The sequence below is a fragment of the Cyphellophora europaea genome, assembly GCF_000365145.1.
Source record: "Cyphellophora europaea CBS 101466 unplaced genomic scaffold supercont1.1, whole genome shotgun sequence".
Classification (NCBI taxonomy): Eukaryota; Fungi; Ascomycota; class Eurotiomycetes; order Chaetothyriales; family Cyphellophoraceae; genus Cyphellophora; species Cyphellophora europaea.
In genome coordinates this window covers 142,238-164,406 of record NW_008481797.1, presented here as the reverse complement: position 1 = coordinate 164,406, position 22,169 = coordinate 142,238, and the positions used below count along the sequence as shown (strand labels likewise).

The 22,169-nt window shown below is 49.3% G+C and overlaps 4 protein-coding genes across 4 annotated transcripts; 1 reads left to right on the top strand and 3 right to left on the bottom strand.

Moving 5' to 3' along the window:
* Window positions 1-1,653: 1,653 nt before the first annotated feature.
* On the bottom strand, window positions 1,654-1,899 carry HMPREF1541_00028 (uncharacterized protein; the record flags this gene model as incomplete). The annotated part of the gene is made up of 1 exon (XM_008712337.1): window positions 1,654-1,899. The coding sequence occupies one exon, from the start codon at window positions 1,897-1,899 to the stop codon at window positions 1,654-1,656; it is 246 nt and encodes an 81-aa protein (XP_008710559.1).
* A 2,607-nt stretch (window positions 1,900-4,506) lies between these two features.
* Window positions 4,507-5,018, top strand: HMPREF1541_00027 (uncharacterized protein; the record flags this gene model as incomplete). The annotated part of the gene is made up of 2 exons (XM_008712336.1): window positions 4,507-4,599; window positions 4,668-5,018. The coding sequence occupies 2 exons, from the start codon at window positions 4,507-4,509 to the stop codon at window positions 5,016-5,018; spliced, it is 444 nt and encodes a 147-aa protein (XP_008710558.1).
* A 59-nt stretch (window positions 5,019-5,077) lies between these two features.
* On the bottom strand, window positions 5,078-5,962 carry HMPREF1541_00026 (uncharacterized protein; the record flags this gene model as incomplete). The annotated part of the gene is made up of 1 exon (XM_008712335.1): window positions 5,078-5,962. The coding sequence occupies one exon, from the start codon at window positions 5,960-5,962 to the stop codon at window positions 5,078-5,080; it is 885 nt and encodes a 294-aa protein (XP_008710557.1).
* A 4,494-nt stretch (window positions 5,963-10,456) lies between these two features.
* HMPREF1541_00025 (uncharacterized protein) lies at window positions 10,457-10,810 on the bottom strand (the record flags this gene model as incomplete). Its single annotated transcript, XM_008712334.1, has 1 exon — window positions 10,457-10,810. A coding segment is annotated over one exon (354 nt), but the record flags the coding sequence as incomplete, so codon positions are not given.
* Window positions 10,811-22,169: the final 11,359 nt, after the last annotated feature.

Below are 22,169 nucleotides of genomic sequence, written 5' to 3'. Positions count from 1 at the left end.
ACATGATTTGACGAAAGAAGGCGATAGCAATGGCAGTTACGGAGAGGCGGGTGCCCCTTTGACTGTGAACAATGCGCCTCCAACAGCACTGGACAGACTTGCATCTTCCTCGCCGTCGGCGTCGTCGTCATCTTTGCGCGGAAAGCCTCAATCGCCTGAGTACGTGCAAAAGCAATACGATCGACGCCAGGCAGGCTTGCTGGGGGAGCGGTCCAGAAGTGCCAAGCTCAGACCCACGACCATTGAGATACTCATCCCAGACAGGCCGCCAGGATGGGATGATGTGCCACTTATACACAGCGTTTAGAGGTCTGATGATGGAGGAGACGAGCACAGCACCTGCAAGCAAGTCCCTCCACTCAAGAACTTGGCTGAGCCCCAGGCAGATGATGGTGCGCGTCTCTTGAATCAATCTACTTATTACTTACCGCACAGGAGGAGGTCAAAGAAGATACATCTCGACATGGCGGCAATTACAAGTAGCGGGAGCAGGAAATATGCAGGGTCTTCTGAAGTCTTCGCCCAAAGGAGGAATGCGATTTCTGAAATGCATGCTTGAATTCGAGAGCGTCACAAGTCGCATCTGAAACAGGCTGCAGTATTGTCTAGGTAAATCGCTGTCGCTGCCTTATGTACTGTACTGTGACAAATCTCCCGGATAGGTAGAATCGTCCTTAGCATGACTTAGCATGGAATCCATCGATTCAGCGGTCTTTGTTCATAGATTCGCCACAATATCGTCAATGGTGGGCTCATGGTTAAGTGTTTTATTGTCGAGTCAGGCCACCTGAGCCAATGATTGTGTGATCATCTCACGACATACAGTATCAATCCTGCTCAGCAAAATAGTGAAGATGACAATCACTCGGTGCGGTATTGGCGCTTGTTCGCTTGAGGTTGAAAAAGCTGGCTCTCGAGGGCGCGCCCTCTGACCCCGACAGCACACCACAACAGTCTGTGGATGATTCCATCGACCAATAGACAAGGATATTTGCGTTTCAGGATACTATATGCCGCCAGATGTCGGCCATTTCTACACCTCGTAGAATAATGGGAGATACATATGAGGTGAGGTACATGAAGATCATCTCTAGACACCTCCACATATTAGTGGGTGGAAGCTTGTATTGTGATTGGCTAGGTGATCTATTCATTGCCTCCCACAGCATTACGAGGTACTCTATACAGAAGGTGGCCTGCCGACGGTCGCATCATCTAAAACGTAGACTAACAGCATGATTGGCCAACATTTTTGACCACGAAGTGTCGTGGTGTACCCAGGGTTAGAGGGATTCCCTACTGCGTTACGATCCTCAATCTCTATTGCGATTACTCTCGATGTTAAACACGTGATCGACCTCACGTGCTTCAAACTTCCTGGTCCGAACAAACAAAGTTCTTTGGTAGGTGAATACTTGGGCTTGGCAATGATTGCCCGCACTTTGAAATTTCTGCAAATTGGAATCTCTTCCTATCCTTTACCAACTCTTCATGCAGTGTATCCCATGTTTCTCTCCGCTCATCAATTATTCCAACAGCACTCCCACCAGTGCAGAACTCCGTTGTTGCTACGCTTTGTAAGCAAAATTGTTCGGGGCTTGGAGAAGTCCTCGCCCATGTCAATTTTAAGGACCTCTCCGGGCTGAATTTTATCTACCTGAACAACCGGAGTGACATTAGAGCTCCCCGGTCTTGAACACTGCACGACACTAGGTTGTGAGCTTCCTGGACACTTAACTTCAAGGAAGAGACCCATGTCATGAAAGTCGAATATTTGACGCACGCCGTCCAAATGTGGCATGCTGAATTGAGCTGTTGATTGTTCTTTATGCATGTCAGATTTGGACGGCGTGTCGGAGGTTTGACTTTCATGATCTCTAATGTTATGGGCAGCAGCATCTTTCTGCCCATAAAAGAGGTCCGTAAAAGCTTGAGCCTCTGACAGTCTTTGTGTAGGTGAGTTTGTTCTGAAGGTTTGTCAGTCTCTTAAAAACTGCATACGAGAAACCACGTGCATTTGTACACACTCTTCTACTGCAGCTTCATCCTGGTACTTTGAGGCACTCTTCTGGGCTTCAGGCCTTGTTGGGACTGATTCTGATATCAGACCTGCATGTCCGATCTCACATGAAAACTTCGCAGGCGCTTTCTCCTGAGAACACAGTATCATTGAACCATGTTTGTTATCCGTCTTGACGTGTAATAAAGGAGAAACTGTCGGGATTGCCGCTACTGTGTATGTGTTTCTGCTTGTTGAAGTTGGCACAGGCGCTTTGAGTTTCCACGGCGACTGCTCATCTGATTAATGTTTAGGGTTGCCGCTAGCTGGGGAAGTGCTGGACACTGGAGACGGTATGCGATTGAGTGCTTCAAACTGAGCTGATTGCATTGCTAGTCCATCCCTCAAGATGTGTACTGCGTTAGCTGTTTCAAGTCTGTTCAAAGAATTATGGCTTGTACCCAGAATTGCTGCCCGAGAAAGCTGTCCAGGTTTGCTGATGTTAAAAGGCTTCTTTACAGCTGTGGCTACTGCGCCTGTCGTGTTCAGCCACTTGAGAGAAATGCGAGATAAGTTAGCAGTGGATTCGTAATTAGTCCTATACTTCCAGTGCGAGTGGGACGCTTTGCGAATCGCGTCCACTTTTCTTTCGAGAGTATGCGCTAGTTGTCTTAACGCGTTGGTAAAGTTATCAGCGTGTTCTTGCTGCTGAAAGTTGACAACAAGAGGCACTGTCCACAACGAGTAAAGCCCCTGGTGACATCCTTTAACCTAAAACTGTCCCTGGATGGTGATAAACTGATAACATAAGTAATATGCCAGTTTATTGTAGCTAATGTAGCGACTTTATAGTTGTAGATAGGGGTTTTCCTGGTAGAAGATGACAAGCTGCATCTCACAATGTAGGTGATAGCTCTACCATTGTTCAAGTTTTCCCTTTAGTCGGCCAGTATTACATGATTGGAAGTGTTGACCACCACGATTTCATAGCTGCGCAGGTGTCCGTTTATGTAACTTGTAAACAGTCCGTGTTAAAGCAGGCAGACAAGAGATATTGACTATGAATTTGTAAGTCAGTATTGCTGATCTAAATGCTGTGAGAGTTATTGCAGCTCTCTATATTCTTAACATCTTGCCTAGTCATTCTTTTAGATGGTGAGTCATCATTTGTACAGCTATGGGTTTCTAGCTGGCAAGTAGATTATGCTGCAGTAGCTAAGCAAACAAGCTAGACCACTGGACATTGTAGGCAGCTTTTGTCAACAGTTTTATACTTGAAATGTCTAGTTGCGTTTTTAATGTGGCTAAATTGGTTGAGAGCCTCTGTAGAGTATGTAGATGTTTAGACTTAAGCTGTATATATGCTGGGTGACTCGCGCTAGTGTACAGTCCTAGATGTTCTATGTCCGCCGCTGACTCTATAATACCATCTTGAAAGGAAAATGCAGGGAAGCACAGATGTTTGTCTGGAGGGCATCAGGCCTGTTTAAGCTCATTCAAGAACTTGCTAACATGTTTTAAGAATACAGTAGAGTATTGTTGTAGGATAAGAGTCAGGGCTTCCTCATGTTGTTGCTCAGTTCTAAAGTTAGTATTCTTCGTAATTAGTTGCAGGAGTCCTTGTAGATCTGTGAGTTTTGGCTCTAAAATACCATCATTGCTTGTAACACGAAAGGTTATTGTACGAAGCTCTTCATTATATTCCATGCAGACCGCGGAAACATTATCTTTGCCTTCTTTGCTGGATACCACAAGAGCAAAGTCGTCGAGGACGCTGTGCACAAGAAGAGGAGTAAGGCCATCTTGAGGTTCAACGTGGTGGTGGTCGTGAATGGCAGCTCTGACGGGGTCGCCTTGAGATCGCAGCTTGACGTCGAGGAGAATGGCGTTCTCGTGGAATGCCAGATAATCAGTTCCTTGCCAAACTTCCACAGGTATCATAATGCGAATGCGAGCGCGAAAGCATGGCCTGGGCGAACAGAGCACGGGAACTGCAAACGTGAAGTCCCATGAAGCGGAGGCTAGAAAGGCTAGGAGCCACCAAAGACGTGCTTGCGGAGGGCGGGGAAAATCTTGGCATTCTGTTGTCTGCCCCGAACGTAAAGGGACGACCTCGCCTGAATGAGCTGCGAACCACTTTCCCTCGAGCAAGGCGACAACACAAAGAAAGGCGATGTGGAGCGCAGGGATCTTCAACTATGCCACCCAATTCACGGCGGTACCCAGATATTGGCTGGCTCCCCGGGCTTATCGCGAGTTGAGGTTTGTTGACTAGGGTTGCTCCCGCCGGGTCTTAAGGACGGCCCGCCCACTTTTTGGCCACCAATGAACGTGGTTTGCAGAAAGATCGCTTCGAGCCACACTTTTGACGTTGCGGTTTCTAGCCGCCCGGGCCTTGCCCAGTCACGAGCATCGCGGTTTGGCGTTTCGCTATCGTATATAAGGCTGGAAGTCCCTCGAAATTCTCAGATGTTTTCAATACTTCAGACAGCTGTGCCAGGAGAAACATGCCTCAAGAAAACTCGTTCAATGTCTACATGGTCCAGTATCGCCTAGCCATACAAGATCCGGATATGCCACAACCAAGATATCACACTGTGGTCAGTGGGGTGCCCACCATTAAAATGATATGAACGCAAGTGTTGATAGATCTTCGTCGAGACAAAAGACGACAAAACTTTGCGGCATAATTCACCACGATGTTGGTGACTTGGTGACTGGGATGGCTTATCAGAAGAAGTCAGCGCTTCAGCCTGAGAATTCTCAGACCTTCCATGCAAAACAACTGCTGGGTAAGGTCAAGGAGAGCAAGGCCGCCCAGATTGAGCAGATCTGCACTCAACAGCCTGCTCCAGCAAAGCAGGAGAAGTTCAACCCAAAGACTATGAAGAACGAGCCGATCAAGGCGAACGGGGACTTCTATCAGCCTGGGGAACCACGTGCTAGGTTGATCAAATGTACTGAATGGACTGTTGAGCGCGCGATCCCAGCACTGCAGGCAGCAAAGATTCTTCAGTAGATCAGTTTCTTGCAGAGACTGAGGATTGGAAGGTCTCGTAGATGTCTACTCAATCAAAGCTAGATGAAAATTTCGTGGTAGATCGACATCAGTACGAGTGCCTCGACCGGATATGGGTCGAGAAAACTCTCAACCATCTGAGGCCAGTTGTCATCCCAGAGAAAGCTTGTATAACATGAGAAATACTCAAAGTAGTCAGGATACCAACCAGCATCCTCCCAGTCGATTAATGTGAGCTTGAAGTTGCTTTCGTCTCCATCCCCGGTACGCGTCCGGGTGACGATGATGTTCTTCTTTTGCATATCGCCATGTGTGAAGGTGGGTGGATGACTCGTAAGTAAGGAATGTAAGTGTTTCTGAAACCAGTCAACCCGAGCAGGGTGGCGATTATTGCCGGTCTGTACTTGGCGAAGTCTCTCCACTAAGCCTGAGCAAAAGTCCTTCTCGGTCGTGAAAGGGCCGTTTATTGATTTCTGTGGTTCTGGCGTCCAAAAGAGAAAATATGAGAGGGGTCCATAGCAAACGTTGCCATAGAACAGCGGGATTGGTCGTGGTAGTAACCTGATCTCGCGGAAAATGTTTCTTAGCTCTGTCAAAATGGACGCTCGTTCTTTCGCTTGAAGACTAGACCAGATACTCTCAAGACTCTGTCCCGCAACATACTGCATCAGTAGATAGACGACATTGTCTTCCTCGTGTATGGCGTATACCAATGGTAAAGGCGTTTCAAGGTTTCGATGTACGAAGATCATGTTGAGTCCTTCTTGAATTCGGCGGCTTGTCTGTGAACCATACTTGGCGATGAAATGGTGCCCGACCCTGACGACTCTGGCAGCGCCTTCTGCGAGTGTGCAAGTTGCGTTCCTGATATCTAAAGTGCTTGGTAAAGGAGCCGGCAGGATGGACGGATCGCAAAAGTAGGGTATAGGTGGAGCATCCCACATGGTAAATGGATCTGTGGTGGCGCAGGAGAAGATGCAGTTACGATATGTGATTGTGCAGCGCAAGCTGTGGCAGATGATTTCACCAACGGTAAGTTGGGAGCCCGCGTGAAGGAGATGAAAGTGCAAAGGTGATGGCAACTGAAGAACACAGCAGCCGTGCACGCGCATGATGTCATTCAACAGGCCTTGCGCTAGTGGCTAACCCAGGAATCATCACGTGACAAAGGACGGCTGGACAAGCCCCGACCATCCAAACCTCCACGTCTCAAACCACTTTTGCTTTATACATGAGTTGAGACCACTTCACGTACGAGGCTTCTGTGCACCATTGAAGGCTTGACTTGGCGACACTACCCTCGCCTCCTTAAACTATGTGCATCCCGCCGACTTTTGTTTAGATGATGTCCAACTTGACCGCCTAGCTACCATTCTGCAAGATTCCTCCCGTTCCTCCATCCATACCCGGCTGCCCACCACCAATAGGGAATATTCCCATGCCGCTGTAATTAGTCGAGTTTAGCCATGCTGAAACCTTTCAACAGTCGTACAGTTGCGGTGCAGAAGAGTGAGTCTGTCATCAACATAGCACGGGCGGTCACGGAATAATCCTTGTCATGCGCACGGGCCACAACGGAGTGAACTTCGCTGTGGCCCGTGCACGGGAAGATAAAGTTTAGGAAAGCGGCGATCAGCCGCTGCGGGCAGGGTCCTTTGCTCCACTAGCTTGGCAAGAGGGTGGTTCTCTGGTAGGCAATGGCGATCACCTCCTGTCTTTCCTGGCTGTTTGCTTGAAGGTATCTCGTCCGAGAAAAATCTGAGTTATTTCAAGATTATATCGGCCTTATTCAAGCTAGTAATCTCCCTGTTGCCTACTCTTTCGTGTGGCCTGATCCTCGCCAGCGCTGCTTTCTAGCTGTTTCATGCTAAGACTGCTGACCAATCTTGGTGAGAACAAAAGCGGTGCTGTTCTATTGAGTGCTGTATTCAGTGCTCCCTTCCGTCCAACTCTTCTTTGCGTGTCTGCGCTGTGTGATGATAGGTCCACCATGGCAATGCAATGGAGATGAGGAGCGCAGTAAGCGCACTGGCCAGGTTCCCACCATTTTGCATACGCTCTGGCAAAATCGCACATATTCCCCATAACGTCACGAAGGCCAGCATTGACGCTACTAGGACCAATGATGCGGCGACCATCCACTCTTTAGGATTTTTTGGTCGGCGCGTTTGGTAATGAATAAGATATCCCACTTTTGGCCACCCATGCCAATGCATTGCAGACTCAGTGCAATTGAAATTACTGCAAATTAGAATCAGCATCCTCTATTGAGTCAATGTCGAGACTGACTTACTGTATGAGTGTCTTCGGTACCATTGAGTCATGTCTGATTCCTGCCTTGAAAAGGCGACTGTGGCCATGGCCTTAGAGAAGACATCAGGTCGTTCAAAAGCCTGTGTCAACTCCGACATCCCCTGGAGGCCTCGATATCGATACGCGAGCCGTTCAAAATTGCAATAAACGCACTCGCAAGGCTCGTCGTCCCACGGTTCCTCCAAACTAGCTACTCGGGGACAGTCGCCGTCTCTGTCAAGTGGCCCCAGACTTTTCAGCGTCTTGCTAACTGCTACCAAATCTTCTCCAATTGGGCCAACTTGCAACAATTCGGCTGTGAAATGACGGTCATGCAGATAAGGAGCTGTGATTTCCACCTCTTTGATCCAAAGAGTTGTGAAGGGCCAGTAATGCACCCACAAGGGACCAAATTCTACCCACAAACGTCTCATCTGAGCAAAGAGTTGACCTAGTTTTGCACCATGCTTGAGCAGTGGCAAAGGCTCGACACGATAAGCGCCATCTTCTTCCCAGCAGACCAGCACAGCTTGATTCAATGGTCGCCCCGCTTCATGATCCAGGCGCTCCTGTCGCGCAGTATACAATGATCCGGTCCGCGCGTTTGGTTGCTTGCTTGTAGGATAGGCTTTATCACCCATTCTCGAAATGTTACAACATGTTTTGACATATTCTCCAAAGGTAGAGTGATCTCCAGGGCTTCGTTTCCGGCCTGAATCAGCCTTCCGTTTCTTCCGTGCAGTGTTGCCTTTATTCGTCAGCCAGCTCTGCCGCCAGCACTTGTCGCTTAACCAACACCGCCCAATCTGCCGGGGCCCATTCTCTAAGGTGTTTGCTGAAGAGAAGGATGACTGGCCGGGTTCCATTTCACATTGAAGGTTTGCGACCCTGTTGACAGCAAGGTGGGCCTGCTGTGGGGGAGCTATCACTGCTGGAGACATCTTCCTGGTAGACTGTATTAGCTTGCTGTACTATACCTGCGATCGACTCATAATATGGCGGAATGGACAGAAATACAGTAGAGGCTGATGTTGAGCCGATTATATTCCTCATCACTTGAATATTAGCGCCAGGCTGACGAATGACACTCGCTGCCAATTCAAGATGATGTTAGACTTTCATGCCGCCTCAACGCCATATACTGTACCTTGGCGGCGTTTAATCCGTTTCCTGTGAGGCGCACCAACAGATGACTGGCCAGCTTGAGCAGGCAGCAGCGACCATCAGTCGCACCTGGCTGAGGCTGTGCAAGGCGGAGCCGGCATTCGAGGCGCTAGCATCGACGATGCAGTATGAGCAATCCAGAAAAACTTGCCTACCAGGAAACGCACTCGATCGTGCACCGCTCGAGTATAGTTGATTGCAGTACTATAAAGGACATGGAACATCAGACTGTGCTTGCTGAGTTGAATGGTGAGGTATTTCTGAGCGCACAGCTCTGCTGCTGCTCGAAGTGCGTTGTCTGGGCTGCCTGTCGTACAGTTTCACAGTCGGCTCTCGAGATACAGAACATATGATGAGGGCGGACATGCCTTCAACCCGGAGATTCAGCAACAGTTTCGTGTGGTTGACATCACCAACCTATGGAAAAGCTTTACTGGGCTCCAAACATGGGTGTGGAAGTCAAGACGCGGCCGCATATCCTGAGACATGCACTAGCACCCATCATTTCACGTGGTGTACAAAGGTGGTCGATATGCGGCCGCATATCCTGAAACACGCACCAGCACCCATCATTTTATGTGGTATACGGAGGTGGTACGGCCGCACATACTGAAACACATGCTGCCATCATCGTTTTGCGAGGTGCGTACAGGCGGTCGAAGCGCGGCTGAATAATCTGAAACCTGGACAAGCGCATCCCTTGGCCAATGAAGCCAATTAATACACCTCGCAGAATAATGGCTACTAGCGTGTGTTTCAGGTTCGCGATGTCTCATGAAATCGTGGGAGGGGCTGCACAGCCACTTGCTATACACCTCGCAGAAATATAGCTACTAGCGCGTGTTTTAGGTTTACAATACCTCATGAAGTCATGGGAATGGCCGCACAGCCACTTTCTATACACCTCGCAGAATAATAGCTACTAGTGTGTGCTTTAGGTTCGCGATACCTCGCAAGATTATAGGTGTGGTTGCTTGAGCACATGCATGATCAGTCAAACCACACAATGTGATCTATCTTTCCTGCTAGGTATATAGAGGTGGTCACTACGCGGTCGCATATTCTAAAACGCAAGTATACTTGCTAATTGGTTGATAGAATTAACCACGCATTGTTCTGGTGTTTTGGGGGTTAGAGAGATGCCCATCACGACACTGGCATTTACTACTTGAACTACACTGGTGTACTAGTTTAGTTGTCTGAATAGGGTGTAGGCGGGATCAGAGGCTCACGGACTAGCGAGCAAGGAAGCTAGAACTAAGTATCAGACTAATGACTACACCATAAATCAGTCTTTAGGAAACTGCTGACTGCCTTTAAATGCCTATAGACAGCATTTAATGCTGCACCATCTTGCTATAGCACTGTGTGTCTCATCAGTTCTGCCCTAGGTCTGACTATAGATATACTTGTAACACTAGATCAGGTGCTAAGTCTGAACGCAAGCACGATCTAGATGACATGCTATTGGCAGAAAGGAATCACGAGCGTTGCGGCCCGACTCGTGCGGGTGCGCGCCGGCGCTAAGCTGGTCCTTCGGCAGATAATGTAGCTCCCGCGACATGAGGGTAGCATTCTCTGATGTCCAGTTAAACTCCTGTGGCTGAACCATCTCTAGGACAGTAAACATGAGAGTAAGCAACGCTGTTATTGTGCCTGTTGCTTGATGGAAAGGTTGACTTAATGCGTTAAAGTTTGACCCTTATTGAACCTTGACATGGACCAATGTACAATCGTGCTTCCACTAATGAGCCCGCCTTAATAACTACAGTACTGCTTATTGCCTTCTATTAGACAGGTTGTAGCTCTCCTATTGAAGATGGCATATAAATGTGTTAGACCTTAATCTTAACATGGGTATTGAGCAGTCTTTATGCCTTGGTCCTCTCACTATAAAATTGGCTGGCGAGGTCCGCCTTACCACTCCGCTTCTACCTTTAATCCCTAGAACGCTGACTATTGACTATGTTCGTGCATTATTTGGTAAGGGGTGATCGCTGGACAATGACAGCGCGATCAAAATCATGCCACAACATCTTGTTAGACCACACGTCCCACAAGATGTTTCGCATTACAACGTCGCTATGCAAGACACCCACTGAGTGAATCGCCTCTAATCTAGCTAGCGCTTGTTGCTGCTGACTATTAGTCATGGTAACAGGCTGCCGCAAGAGTGTAAAGAGGTTCAATGAATTGCTACTAAAGCTAAGCACTAGCATATATATAATCAGGACCGTGCTGAGATAATGAAATAGTCTAGGGACCTTGAATAATCTAAGGTAGACCAGGATATAGATGCCTTGTATAGCCTTGAGCTGTCTATAGATCTTGGCCTCTTGCTAAAGGTTAGTGATAAATTCAGGCTGGGTGCCTTTGGCCACCACAGTGTAGCCAGAGTCCAGAAGTTAGATACAGTAGAGAAAGCCCTTGTAACTATGGAAGAACAGCTCTTCCACGTGGTGTTGTTCACGAAGAACGCGGTATATCTAGCGTTAAAATTTGGCGGCGTTTATTGTGTGGTGCGTACAATATATGACCAAGTATAGATGTAGGTGGAGATTCGGATATGTGGTATCCAGTGGGAAGGCACTAATTAGACCCTGTAGGCATAACACTGTGTAGTACGGTCCTAAGTTAGGAGGTCTGGTCTGCTTGAGCGAAGTAAGCCGCTGCGAGATGTGATGGGAACTAGTCTAGTGCTTGTTGCCACCACGAGATCCCTTTAAGGTTCATGAAGGGGCAAGGATAGTTGACTGGCTGGATATGTTCTTAGTGTCTGCCTGTGCGCCGCTTAGACCCTGATCATCAGTGTCGTTATTATCATCACTATCCCTACTCGTTAGCTGCCCTCTTCCTTTACACTCTAGGGTGGAGTGTTAACGCTGTTAATAGAGTCGCTAATAGATTGGGGATTAAATTAACAAGCTGTCCTATTTGTAGACAGGAGGTTGGTAGTCTAATAATGGCATTTCACTCTCAAGAATGCTGTCTTCTACCGCTTCCACTAATACCTCCCACTACTTCAGCTAATTTTCTACTGAATGCTACTATTACTTACCACAGAGAGGGGACTAGGTTGCATTTAAGCTGAACGCTAATAGCTAGCCCACCACTGTCAGGTAAAGTTAATTTGCTTGCTCTAGGTTGGCTGTCCACCCTATTTCCAGCCTAATATCCCTGTGCAGCACCACCAGCATATACTCAACTATAGTGTAATCATCTTCCAGCACACACACAAAGATCATAGCAACCCCTGTAAAGACGCACCTATATTCTAAGCTAGCCTGGATTATGTAGGAGAATAATTGCATGATTACCGCCACCACTAACTACTAGCATTAGTGCTCTACATCCTCCTCCAGCTGTTTATGCATGATATTATCTAGGTCTATTGTTATTAACCCTATATTGATATAACCTAGCATTAACTTGTGTAGTGCCTTGAACTCTATGATATAGATTAGCACCCAGTATACATCTCTAGATGTCCCTGTAATACTATATACCATGAACTAATCCACCCTCAGCTATAGTGTCTTGTATGGTCTAGACAATAAGGAGCGCAAACTTGGCCTAAGCGTGTTGCGCTGTACTTATAGCTGTGGTGATTAGCAGTACAACATTAACCAACATAGGCCTTCAGTAGGTGGCTCAGGGCTCAGTATATTGCCATGATTATCAAAATATATTAAACCACATAGACCAAGTCGCTAATAGAGCTCTGTGTCGCGCGATACCTAATCTACTAGCAATATAACCAGTCCGTTAATAACAGTGTTGGTGAAAATATACAGGTCTAGCTCAGAGCCTAGTTGTTTACATTTTAACTACTTGCCTATCTCTTCTAGGGTATACATTAATGTAAAGAGTCGCTAATTAATAAAATCAGACTCTATCAAGATATCCTATATACAGGCCTAGTGGGTGGTAAAGCCATGCCAGGGCACAATATAGTTAGGTTAGAGCTTCTTATCAGTATTCGCAGGAGTGCCCGTGGTGGACTGGCTGGAATTGCTTTAAATGGTTAGACTGAGATAGAGGTGATTATAGTAGTAATGGAGGAACTCTGGGAAAGTTATATTACCCGTTCGACTTTCCACCTCTTCACATTATCACTGTTCTTCTTCGCGTTATCGCTGTTCTGTTGTAGCTCTCTTGTCCACCACCTCGCGTTGTTGCTGTTCCATTAATACTCTCTCTTCAGCCTCCTCTCGTAGTTGCTGTTCCTCCTTCTGCAGCCTTTGTGCTTCCTCAAGCGCTGTATAAAGTTCCTCTATGTCAAGCCTGTTGCGATCTTGAAAAAGTGTTCTTGTTGAGACGCCGTGTCACGCCTGCGACTTAGTGACGGCTACAGCCTAAATCACGGCTTGTTTACCGATGGCCAAATTAGGTTAGATCGTTGTCAATCGCGGGGTAAGCAGTTTCCTCCTGTCAGTCGTCAACTTCAAGCATTCAGAACCAGTTCATGTGCCGCGTGTATTCTAGCACCAGCGACGAACTTGATGTTTTGTGGGATCTGATGGAGGTGGGGATGCCTTTGACCCTGGGACACACCAACACTTTTACGTGGTCGACGTCTCTAACCAATGGAATAGCATATCCGGTTTCAGGTCATGCGGCTGTTCGGCGGCCTTTTTTAGAATCCTTCATTTAGCGCTGAGATGCAGCTCGCAGCTACAACACCACAGTAATATGTGGGTGGCAGCTCTTAGCAACAGCGTTCTACCCGACGCGAAGCGGTTCTCCTCAGCCACAACACCATCGGAACCAGTGGGTGGTAGCTCTGAGCCACAACACCACGCTGACCGATGGGTGGCAGCTTTTTGTTTCAAGTTGCGCACATCGTACTGCAAGTCGACTATGGGGCTCTGATTATGGACATCGAACCACCGAGGATGCAGCTCGGCTGACAGATGAACAGTGCAGGCTCATCATTGAAATATTCAACGAGTTCGAGGGGCTGTCGGATCGACAGACACAAAGCGTGGGACCTATCTTGGACACCATTCTTCGTGTAACGTTGAGGGGTGCTGTCAGAGTTGTTCAATACCTCTTTAACCATGCTCAAGTTCAGGATCAGTTCGAACAGATCCTAAGTGCTCCTGAACTAACAGCTGGATACATCTACTTAAGAGAGCGAGACACAGAAAGTGAAGACTAATGCTTCTCTTGTCATCTTAAGATATACGTCCTTGTTTTAAGCGCACATCGCGGGACGTGTGCTTGGTGATCAAGGTCTGCTGTTTTCAGACTGGTGCATTTGCTACCGTCTTCTTAAGGACAGGCATCATGGCCTGAAGATCGCGATCGAAAAGCGACAGGAACTGCGGCTCCCAGGGAGGCTTGCAGGGTGAGCTGTCCAGAATTGCCAAATCTAGACCTACCACCGTCGAAGTCGTGATCCCGGCTGGGCCGCCGGGTTAGGACCATGTTCCTTTGTTGCGCTCCGTTAAAAGTTCCGACGGTGGAAGAGGCGAGCATACAACCCGCGAGCAATTTTCTGCAAGGAAAGACTTAGATGAGCCCCTGGCCGATGACGCTACATGCCTCTTGAACCGCTCCACTCGGTCCTCGCGGCGTATGAGGAGGTCGAAGAAGATGCAGGTCGACATGGCAACAAGTTCAAGCAGGAGGGGCCGGAAACTTCCAGAGGCCTCTGAAGCCTTCGTCCGCAGGAGGAACGCGATTTCTGAAATGCATGCCCGTATCCAAGAACGGCGCAAGTCACAGCTGAAGAACGCTGTAGTATCGTCTAGGTAGATCACTGTCGCACTCGTGTTTGCACTGCGATAACTGTGCAGGTAGTCCTTAGTATGGAATCGATTGATTCGGCGTTTTTTTTTCATAGATTCGCCACTGCGTCGCCGACGACGGCCTTGTGGTCGAGTGTCCTGTCGTCAAGCCTTGTCACCTGAGCGAATGATTGTAGAGTTCCGTTGGGCTATCTCACGATACATCAATCCTGCTCAATGAAATAGTGAAGATGACAATCACTCAGTGCTGTATCTGGGGCTTGTTCGCTGGAGGTAGAAAAAGCTGGCCCTTGAGGACGGCCCTCTGACCCTGACGCACACCACAACAGTCTGCGGTTGAGTTCATTGACAAATCAGCAAGGATTGGTGTTTCAGCATGTGCGACCGTAAGGCGACCTCCTCAACAACACCTCATAGAATGATGGGGGAGACAGATCACGTGACGGTAGGAAGACCATCTCTAGATACCTCACAGAACCGTGGGTGGAAGCTTATATCGTGATTGGTTCGGTGATCTAGTCATTGGACGGGTGACGATAAGCTCCTCCCACAGTATTGCGAGGTATACAGAAGATGGCTTGCCTTTGATCGCATGATCTGAAACACAAGGTAGCAGGATGATTGGCTGACATGTTCACCCACGAGTTTTCATGGTGCTTTCAGGACTAGAGAAATCCCCCCTCTTGCTTGGTGATTTTCAACCTCAAGATTGCTATACTCTTAAGTATTACGTGCAAGACTATCCGTCCCGCTGTCTGTATGGTCAATGACTTCAGACAGCCAGTCGATCGCCAAAAGAGACCGAACTTGGTGGTGCTTCCGCGATGTACACCACCCTGGGTCAGTCCAGACTTCATGAGGTCTAGGGGCTGTCTGTGCGGTCTTTGCTGAAGTGGAGTGCGAAGATAGCCGTCCGAGACCCAGTGGGCACGCCCGAACCAACAACACGTGACGAGGCTCAGGCAGCTTAAAATTTAGCCTGGGGCTGCGTTGGGTCTGCTGTGCCCGAGCATGATTGGATCGTTTGTCTATCAACGAGGCACAGACCACTCAACCTTCTCCATATTCGCCTCACACTGGCTTGTTCAACAGCAGCGACTTCTACTCCTGCCAAAGTGCACAGTCTAGTTAGCCCATGCATACACCAGCCAATCTTGGGAAGCCGTATTTCTCCGAACTCTTTGCGGCGAAACTAGTGTGAAAAGCATCAACTGGAATCAACTTGACGCTAACGGTAGTCGAGGGATCTGCGACAGGCCATCGTGGCGTCAAGCTGCTACACCTGCAGCTTTGTTGGACAAGCATATTTTGCAACCTCAGACTGGTTCAAAAGGGCTGCGATTGATGTTGGACATGCTCTTCTCTGACTGAATCTCATCGTGGGAGGTAAAGGATGCGTGACAGGCCTCCTCTGTAACGGTACTGCCAATGTGATCGAGGGGCGACTGCCGTGTGGAAGCCGACCACCGACCGCGAATTGGCTACGCCGCCATAACCGGGGACGGCCCAAACACGAAGAGAAGATACGTCAGCTAATGTTCGCCGCCTCTGTTGCTGGGCTGCGTGCTGAAAAGTCCACACAGTCCGCCTCGGGCTCGGGTCCCTTGCAGGCAGTGGTAGGCGCTGGATGAATGCCTGCATTGCACGAGAGGGAAGCACTCTGCCCGTCCCCATGTTATGGTGCTTATGCAGGATTCCAGGATGAGGTCGGGTTCGAAAGGCGAGCCCTCTTGGCACTTCATTAAGACTAGCCGGTCTTGGCATGATAGCATTTGATTTGGCGACTGGCAGCATGATGTTGTGGTGATGAACGAGGCAGACGGGATGGAGGATGCAAACTGTTTTATAGAGGCACCACTGAGTTGGACCGCAAACTGAAACTGCCTCCTTATCGGCCGGCGGCTATCAGAGCCCCGGACAAAATGAGTGGTCTGGCCGGGCCTGTCGCAGATGGATCGGAGTAGCATAGGGCCCGCCGTGCGTGTGGACCAGTTCCTTCACAATATGATTTCTTAATCTCGATGTATGTTGTGTTGGTCCTTCCCGGACCAGAGTGAAAGGCTGCCGTCATGAATAGCCAACGGGCCGGCCTCTACTCTGGCCTAAACGCAAAGCAAGCCACTTACGTTCTCCAACGCGCGATCGGCGGGGAACTCGAAAGAGTTTGCCACGACCAAAACGATCTATACTTATACTTGACTGGACTAGATGTCGCTGTACCCTAATAACAAAGCCCACTGTATATCAAACGACTACTACTAGAGGGAAAGAGATTGTGTGCACGCCTCTGTACTCTTGTGAGAGAGTGAACCCCAAAACCAAGCCTTCAGGACAGTCTTCTCATTATCACTCTACCCTGTCATGCTGATGTCGTGCGACCAAGTCTGTTGCTATTTCGAGGTCCTTCACAGAAACAAACCCAAAACGGTGAAAATTCAGCACGAGAGAGTATAGCTCGTTGCGATCCTTAAACAGCTCATCGGCCATACCCGCAAGGTGATCAAAAACCTCGGGAGAGCAACGTGGCAGAACTGTTGCAAACATGAATTCCCAATGGCCCCAAAGTGCGACAATCTCCAAGGATCCGGGATGACTCACGTCCACATCAAACGAAGCCAGTGTCAGCCCAGCCACGATTTCCTCCGGACCATTCTCCAAAGGCTCGACCAGTTTCCCAATCAGCATTGTGACGTGCTGAACAAAGTTTGAGACTCCTTCTTTGTAGCGCTTGTGTCGAGGGCACTTCTGGATTGATAGAATCCATTGTCGCAAGAAGCTTGACCACTTCGGACTGGCATCACATGCCTGATAAATAGATCCAATACAATCTGACGGTAAGACGCTGAAGCCTACATCATTGTATTCTGACGGCAGGAAGCTGAATGTTCCAGTTGGCGACCTTTCCTTCCCATGTAAAGTCAAGACGTTGTTGATCCTGGTCAGCTGTCCCGTTGGCGGCACAAGTGATGTTAGGAGATAGCGAATCGTGCCATCCTGATTAACACCAGTCGCCAACGTCTTTGGTAGCAAGTTGGCGCCAGATTGCGTTCTGGTCGTTATCTCGTCAAACAAATCCAAGACCCTGGCCATGTTTTGGAAGCGATTTGCTTGCCTGCACTCCTCAGTCGTCCGAGTCATCCGAAGAGAGATGCTTTGGACGTCCGGATTGAGAACCTTCAGTCCACACTCTTCACCTCCACCGTATGAATAGTAAGACAGAATTTTGGCCGCTGGCCAGAACTGCGATACCGGCGCAAAAACCCAATCTGGTATAGATGGCTTCTCGATTGGCTTGCTACTGGGACATTGGCAGTGACCACAAGTGCTGTGCCATAATAGAACACCACCTTCCATAACAGGGGCAGCAGCAGATAGTGCCTCCTCAAAGCAAGAGACATGCGCTGGCTTAGGTGTTCCACCACAGTGCAGGACATGTTTGCCATTAATAGAGCCTAGACAAACCCAACAATCATCTTCAAGAATCCCTCTGTCTTCCAAAACGATAGCTTATAAGCTGACTGGATATGACTGGGGATTGACCCTGCTCAAGACATCACTCCTGAGGTACGCATCACAATGCAGCCCAGTCGATACATCGTTGATGATACCAAACTCAAGCTCCATTGGATCCAGGTCTGGAAACACAACAGTTAATTTCGTTTTCGTTTGCACTTCAATCTCGCCATCATGGGAGTTAATAGTCCCAACATGCTCAGTCCATGTTGGCGAGCCGACCTCCTCCCATATCCTCTCAGCCAACAGATTTGTGGTAACATCAAAGCCCAGTCAGCTTCCCCCCGCTATAAAATACTTCTTCCCGTTCACATCAGCGCAGAAGTCCTGACAAAGGGATTAAGGCATCAGTGCAATGCAAGATTGTACAGAATAGCTGCAGCGAGATGAAGGATAGCCCAGGACCCCGGGAGCTTAGGAAACTAGGCACAATGGATAAAGACTGACTTGACAGGATATTTCCAGCGGTGAGGATATGCGGGATAGGAATGGTCTAGATTTTCAGCTGCATGGTACTTTTATTGTTGTCAGAGTCAACCTACCAGCTATGTCATATCCGTCAGTAGTAGCTCAAACCAATAGCTATGAGCCACATTACTGCAGGCTGCATTAACATACACTAGTAGATCATTTCCATCCCCAGGTTACATGGCAATGCGCAGGCTGGTGTGTCTGGCTTAGCTTCCGTTTGAAGTTTAGAATGTAACCGCTGGCTTTGGCTATCCACCCCCTGGTCTGTCTTGTAGCTTGCTTTCAGACGGAGCCAGAGGATGGGTATAAGTTCCCGCCAGCATCAGCACCTCCGTGCCTCCATTACTTCAACAGAATGGATTCTCACGTCATCCATGTAGACTTTAGTGAGCCAGATTTTACTGCGCTAAACGAATATATTTCACTTCTACCCCTATTGATAGATGCTGAAGTCATCACGAAACGAGATACCCTGGTGAAGGCCGTCAAGGATCAGCTGCAACCCGTCATTCGTCAGACATTACCGATGTTTTCTTGCCACTCGGAAATTCAGGATCTGCAACTGAACTGGGACAAAAAGACGCCAGAAGAAAGGTTCCAGTAGCTTTAACTGATCCTGGAGCACGAGGCGCAAAAAGTTCGGCACCCAGGTATTGATAACATCCTTCGCCGCCTGTATATCCTCGGTCGCTTTGCGGAGGCCGATGCGAAAACTCTACGCGCAACAGGTCCTCTGCTGGCTCGGTGGTTGAAGAAATCCGGGGGCGTATCATGAGGACTATACAAGGAAGGCGGTCATGGCCGGTCAGCTTAGCAGCTCCGTATGGGTCCTTTTCATCCTCTCTGGGCCGATGCTTGGGTGAAGAGAGTGTGATCGATCCGCGTGCCTTTCCTTCAGGGACGGCCGTCTCGGTGCACCGGGTCAGCGATTTGCAGCGGCAACAACAAAGCTGCTTCAGGACGTGGCAGACGTACTTACGTGGTGGCATACGGCGATCTTTCGTCTTTTGAATGATAACTCTCGCTTCGAAATGGTTGTTGTCGGTCCTGGTTGACGCTCCTGTAGCCACTTCGTCCTTTTGTTGACCAAAGCTGCCAACAAGAGGGTATTCACTGGCTTTGGTGGGTGGTGTTTCTTAAGCTTTTCTGGCATGTGCTCGCTCGTAAGAGGTAGGACTTTCACTCGCGGCTGCTGGTGCTGGACAATGCCGACGACCCTAACCTGAAGCATGGGCGCTACATCCCAAACAGTACCCTGGAGGTGATGATGATGAAGTCGCGCAACGAGGAGTGTCAGCAGCACGCCACCAGCACGGCCACAGGCCCGGGGGCTTGTCGGCTGACACAGCATAAACTCGCCGCTGAATGCGGCTGCAGTGCTCGCCTGTCAACATGGCACTCAGCAAGAGGACGCAGCTCAGGCGCCCACATTCCTCCAGTCGCACCGGCTTGTGGGGGCGAATGTTGCGCGAGGACGCTGTCGGCCGGATTAGTATCTGGCGGTGTGCAAGTGATACTCGCCCATTGTACCAAATGTGGACCAAGATAAGTTGGCAGCCCTCTCAGACACATGGTTGGCTATCAAGCAGGGAAAGTGGAGGAGACCTGAATTGCGACCGATCTCCCCGGATAAGGCAACGACACTAGGACAGTTCCAGGATCAAGCCCTAATCCTGTCCGATACGCTTGTCAGTCACGCAGCCAATCCAGGAGCGCCACCCATATATTGATTGGATTTCCGAGTTGGTCGCGACATTCAAGTTTGCCGACCAGGGTACTTCTATCGGGGCGTAACAAAAGCGCGCCCACTTTTTTGCCATCGCCAAAGACGAATGGCCAAAAAGTGGGTCCGGGCCACGGCTCGTACTGCGTAGCTCTATCCTTTTACGCAAGGCTTATCCCCCCTCCCCCCTTCGGGTCCCCCCTGACTTTGCGTACGAGCTTACCCCGGGCAAGCTCCCCTTGTGTCTTCATTATGGCAAACCTAGCAAGCTACGAAGTGTCCTCGCTATGGAACAAAGCCACGCAGTAGGCTGGGACCGGACAAGCAAGAGGCCACCAGGGGCCCGTTGCCCAAGTCTCCGAGAGATTCTCCTGTACATGGTCCGGGACCGTTACAAGCCGTATGCCCGGCCAAGGACGTGGGATCAAGAACGGTCAATTGTGATGAGCTGGGGCAACGGAATAGTGCTTTAGCAAATATATAAGGACTTAGGGAGGTAAACAATCACAACTGCATACATAAATAACGATCGAGCGACTGAGGGTTTCGGGTGTGTTGTGCACTCAATATGGTGAAAGTACAGGTAGTTACTTGCGACTCCAGGGTCGCGACGTGTGGTCGTGCGTTCTGTGGAGGCGAGCTCCCTGGCCATCCCGACGTAAGGGAGTTTTCCTTGTCTCAACATCTTAGAATATTGCCAATATTCTTTCATTTCTCGGGCTTCTTGGCTTTCGTAGCCTCCTCATATGATGGAGGAGGCTGCCGTTCCCTCGTCAAGACTGCTAAGAACTTCGCATTTTCCTCTGCAATCTCCCTTTCATGCTTTTTCTTGGATTCGTCCTCCGCTTTCTCTCGTTGCGCCTTGTTTTCAGGAGCAAAGAAGAACATAATGCCTGAGTTTCTACCTTCAACTCGTACTCTTGAACGTAGAATGCAATCTGACGATGAGGGCGTGTAGACGACGGTCGTAACAGACTGAGCTGCCGAGGTGTACTTAGCGACGGTTTTTGAAGCCAATCTGAGTGAATTGTCTGTTGAATTATTGCATATGAGCCTGGTATCCCGTGGCTCTTTATATACACGAAAGCGCTCTTGTCGTTCGAGAGCTGGCGAGTTGGGCGGTTCAATTGCTGCCAATGATATGCAGCCACATATACGGTGGTTGAGCGAAACACAGTACAGTATGTACAGTAACGCCATTTTGGCCTTTGATTGATTCGCGTTGCATCCCGCGGGACAACGGTGAGGAGACAACCTATAGGAAACAGTGTCACCGTGACGTGGCGTCCTCTCGCAGTATCGGCAGCCGTCCATCCGAGCCAGACAATTGGCGAGCCTTTCAGCCAAAGAACGCTACGGGATGCGCCGACAGCAAGAAGACGGGGTGGCTGGGTGATTAGCCAATATGCGCTCTGAATGGTGTAGCGTCACTATGCGCGCGGCCGCACACAACCCTGAGCTGGGTAACCGCATCGCGTTCATCTTCTAAAGATCCTTGAAACCCTGGGACACCGAGTGCACACATAGCATACCCGACCATATGATTGTATGGTGCAGGCTAGTAGGGTGTCTGCATCTCGGGTCTTGTATGATCCCATCTGCTGCGATCGCTTAATGACAAGGCGCTCGGCGGGTGCGTGCTCGCTCGTAATAGGTGCGACTTCCAATATTCCACACCGCGTTTGATCGGAGCAGCAGGTATGACGAGCTCCAGACTCGAAGCGCACGAGATCATAGGTCAGCAAGAAGGTTTGGAACGTGAGAGAATACGATAAATCTACTATTGCTGTCTGTTGCAGCCTCCCAGGCGTTGTGATCATCGCGGTATCTCCGGCATGGCGATGCATTGGGGTTGGCCAGGCAGTGATCTGACAGCACATACTTGTGTCGCCTAGCACCTTCTTGCCGCGCAAGTGGCTGCCGACTCACTACCCCTGCCTGCCCACACTTGCCCTGGCTGTCCAGCACAAGTGCCAAGATACCGATGCTTATCATCTAATCAAGCCATGTCATAGCGACAGCCTAGGTGATAGGAGAACATCAGACTTCGGCGCCCGCATCCTCACGGTGGATGTCGAATACAAACGCGCCTGCCGGCGCATAGACATGCGGATACTGTGGACTTTCAGCGACTTATTAATCCACATGTCTGTCATCTTTGAAGCTGGCACAGTTGTGGAGCTACGGCGAGGGCCATGTCGTACCCTTGTCGGACGGAGATGGATTGTCAGTCCA